At 30.1% G+C, this 12,887-nt stretch overlaps 2 protein-coding genes across 2 annotated transcripts; both read right to left on the reverse strand.

Moving 5' to 3' along the window:
• Positions 1–312: 312 nt before the first annotated feature.
• On the reverse strand, positions 313–2,202 carry LOC103484035 (transcription factor TCP19). Its single transcript, XM_008440932.3, has one exon. The coding sequence runs from the start codon at positions 1,518–1,520 to the stop codon at positions 480–482; it is 1,041 nt and encodes a 346-aa protein (XP_008439154.1). The 5' UTR covers positions 1,521–2,202; the 3' UTR covers positions 313–479.
• Positions 2,203–10,707: 8,505 nt separating this feature from the next.
• Positions 10,708–11,610, reverse strand: LOC103484036 (uncharacterized). The gene has a single exon (XM_008440933.3). It carries the CDS (start codon positions 11,384–11,386, stop codon positions 11,012–11,014), a length of 375 nt encoding a protein of 124 aa, XP_008439155.1. The 5' UTR covers positions 11,387–11,610; the 3' UTR covers positions 10,708–11,011.
• Positions 11,611–12,887: the final 1,277 nt, after the last annotated feature.

The raw sequence follows: 12,887 nt of genomic DNA on the forward strand, positions 1-12,887 counted from the left end.
CCACCACCCCTGCACGTGGGAACTTCTCGCTCACGTGACCATTTTTGTGCCTTCTTCACGTTAAAGAAAAGCTATCCCCAACCCCCATTCCTCCTTTTAAATAATTTTGGTATCACTCTATTGATGCAACTATGAATATACATCATCCCATCTTTTCCTCTCTTTTCTTTCTCATACCCAAATTTAGTGGCCTTCAACCATCAATTTTAGGGATCTAAAACCTTTTTCAGTATTACTCCTGACCGGTAAATTGGATATAAATTTTGATTTTGTCACAAGCAGTAACGTAAATAATAGGGCAACCCAAATAAATGGCAGAAAGGACTCGTTTCTTTCCTACTCTTTTTACACACAGCTAACAAGATTTATTACATGGAAAATAATATTTTGCCCAAACTGCCTGTTCAAAAGCCTTGTAACTAACAGTTCTAACACAAAAGAAGAAGATGAAGAAACAGTGAGAGTAAAGAAAGTCATTTTCAAGGTTTTGAACATGGCGTTTTAGACTTTGCAGGGCTTGGCCGACCCATGAATTCCAGCTCTTTCTTTTCGTAAATTTCCAAAGAGAAATCTCTCAACATTTGAGTGCTACCACTTGTACTTGCCGGAGCACTCACCGTCCCCGGAATCAAACTCGGCGAAACCATCGCCGGCGATGATCCACTTTCCAATCCACTCGAACCATTTGAAACAGCTCTGGTCAAAACCGGCACCACACCCCCAAATTGCAAACCGGGATTCATTGACGATACCAAATTAGATAGGGGTCTCGCCGGCACCGCCCAGAGCTGTGGTTGATGGTTGTTTGATGTTCCCGGAACCATAAAAAACGGCTCCGTAACGCCGCCAGCGCTTCCCCAGAAAGGGACAAGGCCGGCACCGTAAGCTGCCATTGGAGCAATCGGCGTAAGACCCGAGGAGACAGAAGCTTGATCGTTGCAATCGTTGGATTCGGAGTTTGGACCTTTTCGTCTTCTTTTTCTCGGTGCTTCAGAAATTTCCCCATTCGGCCTCGCTGGAGATGTGGTTGGGATTTTTAGTGTCCCGCCGACGGAAACTGCGATGGCTGGAACCGTGCCGGTTCCCGTCGCTTCAATAATTGCCGGCTCGGCGTGCTCAAGTAACCACCGGATTGTCTCGCCGTCGGATTTATGATCTAGTTCTCTAGTCAGCTGAAAGATACGGGCGGCACAGGCCGCCGGCATCCGAATCCTCCGGCCGCGGCCCTCAACTTTCGTGTGGCGGTCCTTAGAAGGACGTTTTGTTTGCTTTGCCACTGTGGTCGACGGTACCTGAGAGAGACTCAAAGGAGGCATAATATCCAATCCGTGCTCCATAATTCCTTCCTTTTCTTTCTTCGGAACCGCCGTCGACGGCGGCCCCACGTGGCGATCTGACAAAACGTCTTCAGCCTTAGCAGGATTAGAAGAATCTACCGTGCTATTGGTCAGGTTTTCGTAACCGCCATTAGAACTTCCTTCCTTTTCATAAAGACGATGGTTTTGATTAACTTCCTCCATGAAAAAAACCCAAATCAAGAATTGAAGTAAAACCCAGAAAAATTGAGATCAAATCAAAGGCACCCAAGAAAGGAAAGGCCTGAAAATCGAGAAATTAGGCAGATGAAATCAGTGAAGCGTTCAAAGAAGAAGGAGGGAATAGTGGGTTGACCAGGTGCGACCCAAGTGAATCTGATCTCAGTTAGCACTGTGGATGATTAGATAGACTAATTGAGAAATGAAAAGGCAAAAAATTGGGTTAAGAAATGTCGATTTGTTTAAGAAGAAAAGAAGAGAAAAGAAAAAAAAAGATTGAAAAAAGTAAGGAAGGGAAGAGAGAAACAAACCCTAGAGAAGAAGTAGCAGCAGCCAGAAGCAGAAGGCAACCCCACTTTATCCTTAGAAGAGGGACCCTCAAACCCTATTTATTTTATGGAGTTTAATAGAATGGAGGGTCCAGATCTTTTCTTTCAATCACTAGTTCCACAGATGTTGCCACGTTTCTCTTTGGTCAAAGATTTCTTTGGTTTTCGCCCTCCCCCTCATTTCATTCCCTACACTTTTTTTTTTCTCTCTTCAAATATTTTTAATTAAAAAGGTTAGTGAAAGTTTCTTTTTGTGTAATTGTAAATATCAAAGCGACGTGGATAAAACATTTTACTTTTCATTTTTCATTAATTCAAAAGTTGTAGTCACAAAGTCACTTTTTAATTATTCAAAATTTTGAGGAACCAACATATATATATATATATATATATATATATATATATATTATAATATGTTTTGCTGCTTCTTTAGAGTATAGTTATTTCTCAACTATATTGGTATGTGTTTCATGATTTTGCTCAGAATAAACTAGGGTTGTTTTGAAAAAAAATTAGTTAAAAAACAGTTGTTTCTGAAAAGTATTAGTAAAATGGAGTAAAATTATTGTTTTTGTTGATGTGCATCCTTTGAAGAGAATACCTTTACTTAGTTTTTTTTCCTATTACTTAATTGTATCATAAACGGAGAAGTTTGGAAAATTCTTTTCTTTTTAATTCTCTTACATTCAGTGTATTAATTCTTTTCTCTACCTTCTATTAATTCATAGTCTTGAATGCAACCAAGCCGATTACTTAAGGCAAGAATGTAACCTAATGTAATTCGACTAATCTTCTTAGGTGTTTATAATCATAAATGAAATATCCGTATAAAGGTCAAAAATAATGAAATAAAAATTAAAAAAATAAGAAAATAATTGAATTTAACAAATAAAGTATTATCTTAATTTAAAACTTGAGTTCGAAAAGAGAGATGAACCGAAAAAAAAAAAGAAAGAAAAATGACATTACAATTAAAGAAATGTATTTTTTGAATCATTAATTCTAAATTAAGTATTTTAAAAATAGAAATAAAACTGATTGGAAATAAAATAAAAATATAAATAAAACAAAGGAAATGTTAAAAGAAAAAAGTACAGAAAAGAGAGAGAGAACGTGGATGTAAGAGAGAAAGAGAAGAAAAGAAAATTTCCAAAATATAAAATTGGTTAATAAATATAATAAAACACTCAAATATTTAATTTAGTAACAAAATAAAAAAGACCATGAAAGCTGATAAAAATTTTAGATTTGTAGGTGATATTGGGGACGAGTCGTCACCTTCTCTTTTTTTTTTCTTCTTTGCTATTTATTCATTTCTCTTCTAGATTTCTTGAGCTTAATTTCTTATATTTTTATTCACCTTCTTTTTCTATTTTTCTTCTAGCTCATCTTTCAGGATATCAAAGATTGTTTAAATATCACTTTGATATAATCTAAACGATTGCTTACCTAGTCAAACGTTCATTTGACGATCGTTTAGTATGTCCAACACGATCGTTTAGATTTGGAATCTTTTTTTTCATTATTTAAAAAAATTACACGATCATGTGGATATGATCTAAACGATAAATACCATGATCACTTAGATTTGAAATATTTTTTCCATTATTAAAAAGAACTGCACGATCGTGTTAATTTATCTACACAATTGTGTATCATGTCCTACACGAGCGCATATCATGATCGTTTAGAATAAGAATTACATGTATGCGTGTGATCGATTAATCGCATGTTGACTGAGATATTTTTGATATTTTTTGAGTTTATGAATTTTTTCTGTTTTTAAATTTTTTTTATATAGAGCGTAAATACTTTCTAAAAAGACAAAAAAAATCTATGGAAAGCACAGAAAGAAGTAGGATATAAGAGGAAAAAGGAAAAGAAAAGAAAATTTCAAAACCAAACTGTTTACGGCAGCGGTTAGAGAATAAAAGAAAAAAGGAAAAAAAAAGCTAAATACAACAAATTAACCCTTTTTTGCTAATATTTTTCAAAACCCTAATTTCCAATTTATTTCATGTCCTTTTCTTACACTTGAAACATATATATCTAAAAATTAGTTATGAAATTAAAAATTTATTAAATGGATCTCATATACATTAAATTGATTTATTGATAGTTTTATGATATTGAATTTGTATAATCATGAGTTTACGATATAAGGAGGTGTACAATAACTAATTCACATGTGTTTTACTTTATTATTGTTGTTATTATCAGTTATATTTGCATTTATTTCAACTACAATATTGGTATTATATTGTAGGTCTATGGTAAGAATTCATATCAGTATATGGCCCAAAGCCCAAAGTCAATTTAGGACCAAACAATATTAGGCCTGATTTGACTTGGGCTTGAGCTGACAAAGCTATAGGTTGTTTCAAGTTTTATTATGTTTGGAGAAAACATCTTTTGCTTTGAGAAAACTCAATCAGAAAGTGTTTAGTGTTTCTTCGTTCATTCTTTTTTTTACGATTACGTCCTGGAATTTAGAAAATTGCACAATATAAATTTTGTTGGAGGGTTAACTCTATTTAAATAAGGTTTGGAAAATCAATAACTTTGAGAGAGTTATGTTATAACTGAGGTCAGGAGAGAGAATTATCATGTATGATTGATGTAACCTTTTACTATTGCCTGTAAATAACCAATCAAATGAAATTTATACTATAAGTCTATACCTATGATCAATGCTAACTATACTATTGAGTAATACAAGTGGCAATATCAAATCAATCCACATGGATGCACGAAGATAGTTTCTCAAAATTAATTATATTTAGTTAAACTGATAAATGGGGGTCGAGGTTTGGTGTGGTTTCAGATTTGAATGTACATAAAAATAAAAACATGAAAATGAATGATAGAAATGTAATCAAACAAATGTACATGAATGAATGATCAAAGAAATGCAATCAAATAGACGTTCTAACTTAGAGGAATGAAATTGTCTAATGTAACCTTGATCAATCATTGAATTATCAATGTATGGTTTTTAACTTCTTACCTATATCTAGCCTAATTGATTAGAAAAACTAACTAATGGTCCTCAACATCAAAATAGCCAATTAAATTAGATAAGAAGGTCAATAGAACAATGATTTTTGTTGTTGAGCATAAATTACAAGCTTATCTAACCTATTATATGTCACATATTATACATTAATATAAAGTATGAAATTTCACAATAGAGTATTGGTTGTCAATCAATAACAAGAAAATATAATTCATAATAATCAATAAATCAAGACTAAAAACTCATGCATAGACAAAAAATCTCAATCATATTATCAAAATACGTACTTCCAAAAATAGAATGGATTTCTCCAAAATCCTCAAAACTAGAAAGAAGAAAGATCTTATCTTTCCATAATTATGGAAAAGATAGAGACTTACATTGTTATGGTTCGATAAAGAGAATAGATGAAAGTAAACCTAAGTCTAATGTTGTAGGTGAATAGAGGATGGAAAAAATGAAGAAACAAGTGATTATATGTCCAACATAGCCACCCAAATCGAAAGATATAACATAAACATCGAAGCTACATATTTATATCTGAGTGACAGCATCGTTGAGTGACGCAGCAAAAAATGTAGATTTTGCACCCTCTTTAGTGGCAATTTTGTAATTTTGTAATCTTTGGCCTAATTTCTTCATTAGGAGAATTCGTTCGTTTTAGCTCAATTTTCTCCCTAATGCTTGATTCTACTTCTTTGACTCTTGAAACCTATAGAATCATCAAATCGAAAATGTAAAAATCATCAAACGATCCTAAATTAAACTAAATTAGAAAGCAAATTTTCACTGATATCAATGATTGTAACAAATTAATTTGCACATAGTGAATTTTTTCTAGTGATCTATCATTTTCTTGGAGTCATGAGTTTTCGAGGCAAATTCATGTGCTCTTAGTTTTTATTGCTTTCTTTTATTTTCCCCATTATTTCTCTATTTTTTCTTTAAAACTAGAAGCTAGTGGAAGGATTTTTCCAACAAATAGTAAAACATGTGGTAAAAGTTGGAAGTTTTTTTTCTCTAGCATGAAGCCTTTTTTTGAAGTAAAACGATAATAATATACCTAGATTCTCAACCCATTTGTAAGATTGATTCACCATCATCTCATCCCAACCGCTTTTTTCATGTATTGTCAACTTGCTAGGATGTAAGATCTTAAATACACGGCAAATTGCATCCTATGATTTCCAGCACTTATAATATGTTTAATTTAAAATTGTTCTTAAGTTAAACAGAACGAGAGAGCACAATTCTCCTAATTCCAATCTATAGCACCAATTTCGGAACAAAACAAGTTTAATTGGAGGTTTAGAAACCATCATGGATTGGTGGCCTAGTAGTAAAAAGAGAAACATATTCTCAATAACTAATTAAGAGGTTATGAGTTTAATCCATGATGACAGATACCCAAATGTTGTACAACTTTAAGTTCCATGCATCCCTAGCTACATGGTGGAGATAGATGATTCTACACAAAATTTTAGGCCCCTCTCGCTAGAACTTTTTTTGTATTTTCTTTGACAAATTCAATTGAGACTTTCATTGATTTTTGTTGGATTGATTCACATCAAACAATCAATTAGGCAACTCCGAATAAATTGTTCAACTTAGCATTAACTCTACTTCTTAATATCACATGATTTGCATGTTTAGCATAGTTTTCATCAAAACATAAATGATGAATTTGATTAATAAGATGAGTTACTCTAGCTTTTCTAAATGTGGTTGTTCTAGCTAACGTTTTGATCGTATGGTTGCAAGAAATAACGTGCATGATAAATCTATTATTGATTAGTAAAATCAAAAGTTATTAACCTTAACCATTCACATTAGCTATTTATCTCATTGATATTTTAATCCAATAAATTTCCTATTTGTGTTTGTTGGCTACCGCTTTTGTTAAATCTATTGAAATTAAAATCAATTCATCAAACACCGAGTTACTTAACAACAAGTGGATCATAAGAAAAATTAATTGGTTCTTTGTGAATCAACCCGCTGCGTTACTACATACTTTAATACTTCGAAATCATAATAGAAAATGAAATAATTCTTTGATTGGGTCGGAAGTCTCAATAACTTACGGCTCGTCAATGACCCATGCATGGGTATCGATGCATGGGTATCGATGACTTCATCTTGAGAGATGAAATGTTGGATTAGAGAAGATTTGCTAATGTCTGATGGGAAATAAACACAACATCTAGAGTTACGTTGAGAAGTTCAACAACACTCATCACCAACTTCATATAAAGATTTATATCAGTCTCCTCCCATCCAAATTAAAAGCATAGGCCCTTTCTTGTTTCTCACTCATTAACATTTATAACAAATTGATGACCAAAGTGGGGGAGATCATGGCGGGGATGAAGTGATTTAAAAATAGAAAAATACTTGTTTGTTTTCAAGAAACCATTAGCATATAACATAAGGTCTATCTCGATTACTTTGATTAGGGGCATCAAACCCTATGCATATATATTACAAGTAACTTTTTCTTTGTCAAAAAATTCATGCTATTCAATTCCCTTCTGCTTTTCTAAGCGTAGTTAAGGTTAACAATTTATTGTCTCACTATCTTATTTTTCATGCATACAATTTTGGAACTATTCAAAAATAGGTCATTACTATTCACCATTTACAAATGTATGGCATAGGCTTGTCTTGTTACTTTTGGTATCTTATTAATTGTTTCAACTTACTACTATGACTTAGATCGATGATGCACATCTACCACTTTTTTAGTATGGTAAGTACCATCGTATAGTGAGGGTAAAAAGAAAGAGTATTGTATGTGTCAATTATTGGAACGTTTGTTTCAACTATATTCACTTCAATTTTTTTCAATTATAAGTTATATTTCATTTTCCTTTGAAAGAAATATTCAATGTTACATGACATATTATATCACTTAATAATGTTTTAAGGATGGTTTTTAAAATTTATGTTGATCAATGTTTGAAATTTGCCACTTAATCTTCATTAGTTAGGATGCTAATGAGATATAAAGGACAAAAATTGACATAAATGTTTTACCAAATCGCAGAGCATTTTGATCTGAAAATATTCATTTAGGTATAACAAAAATGTAATTAATTTTCTAATTTGAAATTAGATTCTAAAAGTGGGGACCCACCTTGAATACACACATTAATATGGTTAAAATGTGATTTGGTATAGAAATTAATTGCTAATGTATAGTCCAAATCTAATTGGTTGAAAATATATTTAGAGCATATCACACACGTGTGAATGATAGATACATAAGGTTGTCCAATCACATTGCTCCTTTGTGCCAACTTGGATCTCTCATCACCTAATCACTGTTTTGGTTAATTGCTCCACAAAATGGTTGAAATAGTTATTAATCCATTAGAATCCCAATTAATTTATTTTTTTTATTTTTTTATTATTTTTTATTTTTGATAATAAGAATCATAATTCATTCATTAACTTTACTAATCAATATTAGAATACGTATTGAGTTGGATGTGACATGTTCTCTAAAAATAATAATAAAAATAAAATAATGTTATACAAAATCGCTATTGATATTTTCTATTTATAAATTTATAATCACAAAATGCAAAAAGAGGAATCTTCATTACTTCTAAGTAATCTATTGGTTATCTAAATATGTCATTTTATTAAAATCTTGATTTAAACTATAAATATTTTTTAATAAATTAATTTCAAACAAAGCTCGATTATATATATATTTTTTTTCTGAATTTCAATTAGTATATTTAATTTCTTTGGAAAAAGAAAAGAAAAGAAAACCTTCGACATTAAATTCATTTTTTTTTTCTTTTTTTGGGTACGAATTTTAAAAGTGCTTATTAAAGTCCTCATTCAATTCGTGTTGAAAATTGAGTTTGCTTAGTACCGAATAAGATGAAAATTAATTACAATATAAGTCTTATTTTTGTTTAATTTTATATTTGTTCTAAGAAAATTGTTAATCAAGTTATTTTATACAATAAACAAAAGGCAATATATTAAGTTTATCTAAACTACTTGAATTGTGTCTCTAAAGATACATGAAGGAAACTTTGATACCCATCAATATTTTATGCCACAACAAATGGAATGTTTTCAACTTATAATGATTTATAAGAATGAGTGCATTCAAATTCCAACCCGATGAATAATCACATCTAGCAAAAAATAATATTAAATTTAGCAATATTGTTTTTGAAACTTATAAATATATTGAAAAAAATGAAAAATTATTGTAAATGAATAGTCTATGCATTGATGGACATTGATAGATAGAATCCATCAATGTTTATCATATTATTGATAGATTTAAAACTTGATCATACTTTATAAATATTTTGGTTTTTTACGTTATATAAAAAGAAAATCATATATAGTTTATGCCTTTTATTATTCTAATTTTACCATTTTTGCTTTATCCACTAATTATCAGTAGTATCATATTGAAATATCAGTTAACTAAATTTCTTTAAGACGATACTATTATTAATTTGAAATTTTAGTCGTGTTGCTAATTATTGATATATACCACCTAATTTATAAATTACAAAATTTTAAAAAGAAAAATATTGGTATAATCCAAGAAATAGAAGAAAACAAAATTTGAATAATGCGTTATAATTATGAGAACGTTTTCAATACAAAAACGGTTTCTTGCTTACTAAAGTTTGTTCCAAAAGAATCCGTTTCTTCGTATCGCAACTGCCAAATGTTCGGCCCTCTTTTTCATTTATTATTATTATTATTATTATTATTATTATTATTTTCTTACCCATACTTTGTTTTTTTTTTTTTTATTTAAAAAAAAAGTTCAACCATCATATATATTAATTATTATTTTGTTCATGAATTATATACTCTTATGAACAATATTATTTGAATGAAATTGATGATATATTGAATTTATTGATTGTAAAAATTATTCAACAAACGATGTAGGGTCCAAACCTAAGACTAAAGAAAATGTAATGAATGTTTTGCGTAATCAGCTCTACAATATTACATGTGATCATTTTTAATTATGTTAAACACAAAGTTATGAGCCATTTAAATCTTTTGAATTTTTAATTGATGACAAATCTCTTAATAATCAATTGAATTGAATCAACTTTGAATTAGACCAAATTAAAAATTTAGGTTCTTTTGACAATCATTCTTTTCTTTTTTTTTTTTTAAATTGAGTTTATAAATGATATTTTTACCCCAAATTTCTTTATTTGTTATCTACTACCAAGCCAAAATTTTGAAAACTGGAAAAAAAATACAAATCAAGATAGTGCATATAAAGAAAATAGGGTTAAATTTGAAAAACATAATTATTAACTGACCAAAATCTTAATTATATATATCATTGTTAGGAATTGTCATTGTTTTTATTTGTTTGAAATTAGGAATAAAATTAGAAATATGAATTAATTAAGGTAAATGATTAAAAATAAAACATTTCACAAAATATTTAAATTTTATAGAAAAATTGACGTGATAAATTTTATTTTATCGTAGTTTTATTATATAGAATTTCAATAGTTTTTATTTTTAAAAATTCTCTATTAATTGATCATAAAAGTAAATCTGAAAGAACTTCTGTTCAACCAAAAAAAAAAAAGTCTTATGAAGCTTAAGGCAAAAAATAATAATAATTTATTATATTTTTAAGTTATTGCCTTTGAGAAACAATTTTTTTACCAAAAAAAAAAAAAATTGAGCGCTGTCAAATGTTTGGTTGCATTCCAAGAAACGGTCCAATAAAATTATTTTAGAAAAGAAATTGAATTGCTTTTACGACCGATATTTATTTATCAAATTTGTACATTTGAGAGTATAAAAAAAAAGGGAGAAAAAACAACTTTACTTAGATATATGTATTAATTATGATATTTATTTATACATACAGGAGAAGAAGATGAGCTATATATTTTACCTCTATATCCTTAAAAAAAGAAAAATCCACAAACCTCGACATCATATACACATCTATCGATCTGGGAAATCATATATAGTTCTAAAAAAACCTAAAGTTTATGCTTTTTGTTTTTATAAATTTTTATTTGGGGTGGGTAAAATCTGGCCTTAGGGAGTCGAAAGAAAAAAAAAAAAAAAAGAGGATAAAATAGAATTGAAGAAGGTATGGATCAATCCGAAGTTGGAAGGTTATTGTGGGTGGAGGAGGCAATAATTTTAATAACCAAACCGGGGAAAACGTCATCCGGGTCATGGATATGGGGGTTCCGCTCCACGATAAACGGGTCACCGCACTTATCGCTAATCGTATGAAGCGTTTCTCCTTCTCCGACCACATATATCTCATCGCAGGGACGCCAAGTCACCAAGTTCCCTCTCAACGACCTGCCCTGATCACCGGAGGAGGAGGAAGTTTCTCTGATGGACCCTATCAAGATAAGTCCCAATAGCCCCACCGCGCAGTACCATGAGACGACGTCGATTAGGGGTCGTGAAGACGACGAGTACTGTGGCCGCCTACTTCTGGGAATAGAGACGCCGGGCATGCTGGTGGTGGATCGGAAGTGAACTGAATTTTGGAGTATAAAATGAAATAGAGAGTTGGGGAGATGGGAAATTAAAAAATATTGGGTATTTATAAAGTGGTTAATTAAGAAGAGGGAGGAATTTGAGGTTTGACGTTTGGGACGTTAAGCTTACGGATTCAGGACTTGGGGTTGGGGTTATACATTTTGGATTGGTTTCAACTTTTGAAGTCGTCTCAACTTCTCTCCCGACCCCAACGCCAAAAAGCTATTAAATATAAAATCACCCTCGGCCCCATCTCTTTCTAATTACCCATAACCACTTAATTCTATATTATTTGTTCTCTTTTGTTTTTTTCTTCTATATATTAGTTTACCATTGATGCCCATGGAAATATTAACCTCTACTTTTATAACCTTTTTTTTTTTTTTTTTTTTTTGTAAATTACGAAAATCGGTGGAATTATTGTTGCAATTAGTTAATAAAATTATAATTTGGTAGCTTAATGTAGATTATAATCTATTATTATTGTTATAAAGTAAGAAACATTTAAATGTATATAAAAAATATCAAAAAGAAATGAAAATAATATTAAATATAGGATGGTAAAGTAAAGAAAACTCACGTCAACTCATTTTCTAGGGAAAATTATGTGAAAAGTTAAGGGTGAAAATTTGAATTATGATGCTAAAAATAAATATAATTTCATTCTTTTTCTATTTATTTAATATTCAATTTATTTGAAAATAAAAGTTTTAGATTGAATCTAAAACGGAAAATTGATAAAAGATTCACGTTAGAAAAAGAACTACATAATACAGAAAAAGAAATATGACATGGTGATATTTTAGAGATATATGGACCGAGTAGTATTGATAACTTTATTTTATGGATATATATTATCATTCTTTAGAATGACATTGACATATGAAACTACACTATTGGTGTGTGAGTAAAAAAAAAAAACAAATAAATTAACCTAGCTAATTATATTCTTAAAAAAATCTCAAAAATTAGTGGAAGTTAGGATAAAACATGAAATTTCCCATAGGAAACTTTCGAACGAAATTTTATCCAACGCTTTCAGCTTTCATCACGATTTAGTTATTCTACTCTAAAATATAGAGTCTGTGTTAGATTTTTCTTTTATTACTTCTTAATATTTGTTCCTTTAGTGTTTAATAGGTATTTGCTGTTTTAACTCCTATTGTCTCTGCCGCCAAACATTTGAAATCAAATTTGTTCATTGTTAGTTTAAAAGTTATATAAACTTAACAAACTCAAATTAAAAGTAAATTTCATGACCTATTTTAAGCTATATATATAAAGTACTTGATATAGTTTCACAATTTTAAAAGAAAGTTACCGAGAAAACCTACAAGGCTATAAACGAAATTTGGCATTTAATGTAATTATTCATACCACAATTCCAAGTTAGTTTATTAATTAATTATTCATATTATGCATACAACAGTTCACATGTTAGGTCATATAAATCAATGTGATATCTTGATCAACTTT

This window comes from Cucumis melo, chromosome 6, assembly GCF_025177605.1.
Source record: "Cucumis melo cultivar AY chromosome 6, USDA_Cmelo_AY_1.0, whole genome shotgun sequence".
Classification (NCBI taxonomy): Eukaryota; Viridiplantae; Streptophyta; class Magnoliopsida; order Cucurbitales; family Cucurbitaceae; genus Cucumis; species Cucumis melo.

Coding starts and splice junctions, on each gene's coding strand:
- LOC103484035 (XM_008440932.3), bottom strand. CDS start 1,520: ATGGAGGAAGTTAATCAAAACCATCGTCTTTATGAAAAGGAAGGAAGT.
- LOC103484036 (XM_008440933.3), bottom strand. CDS start 11,386: ATGCCCGGCGTCTCTATTCCCAGAAGTAGGCGGCCACAGTACTCGTCG.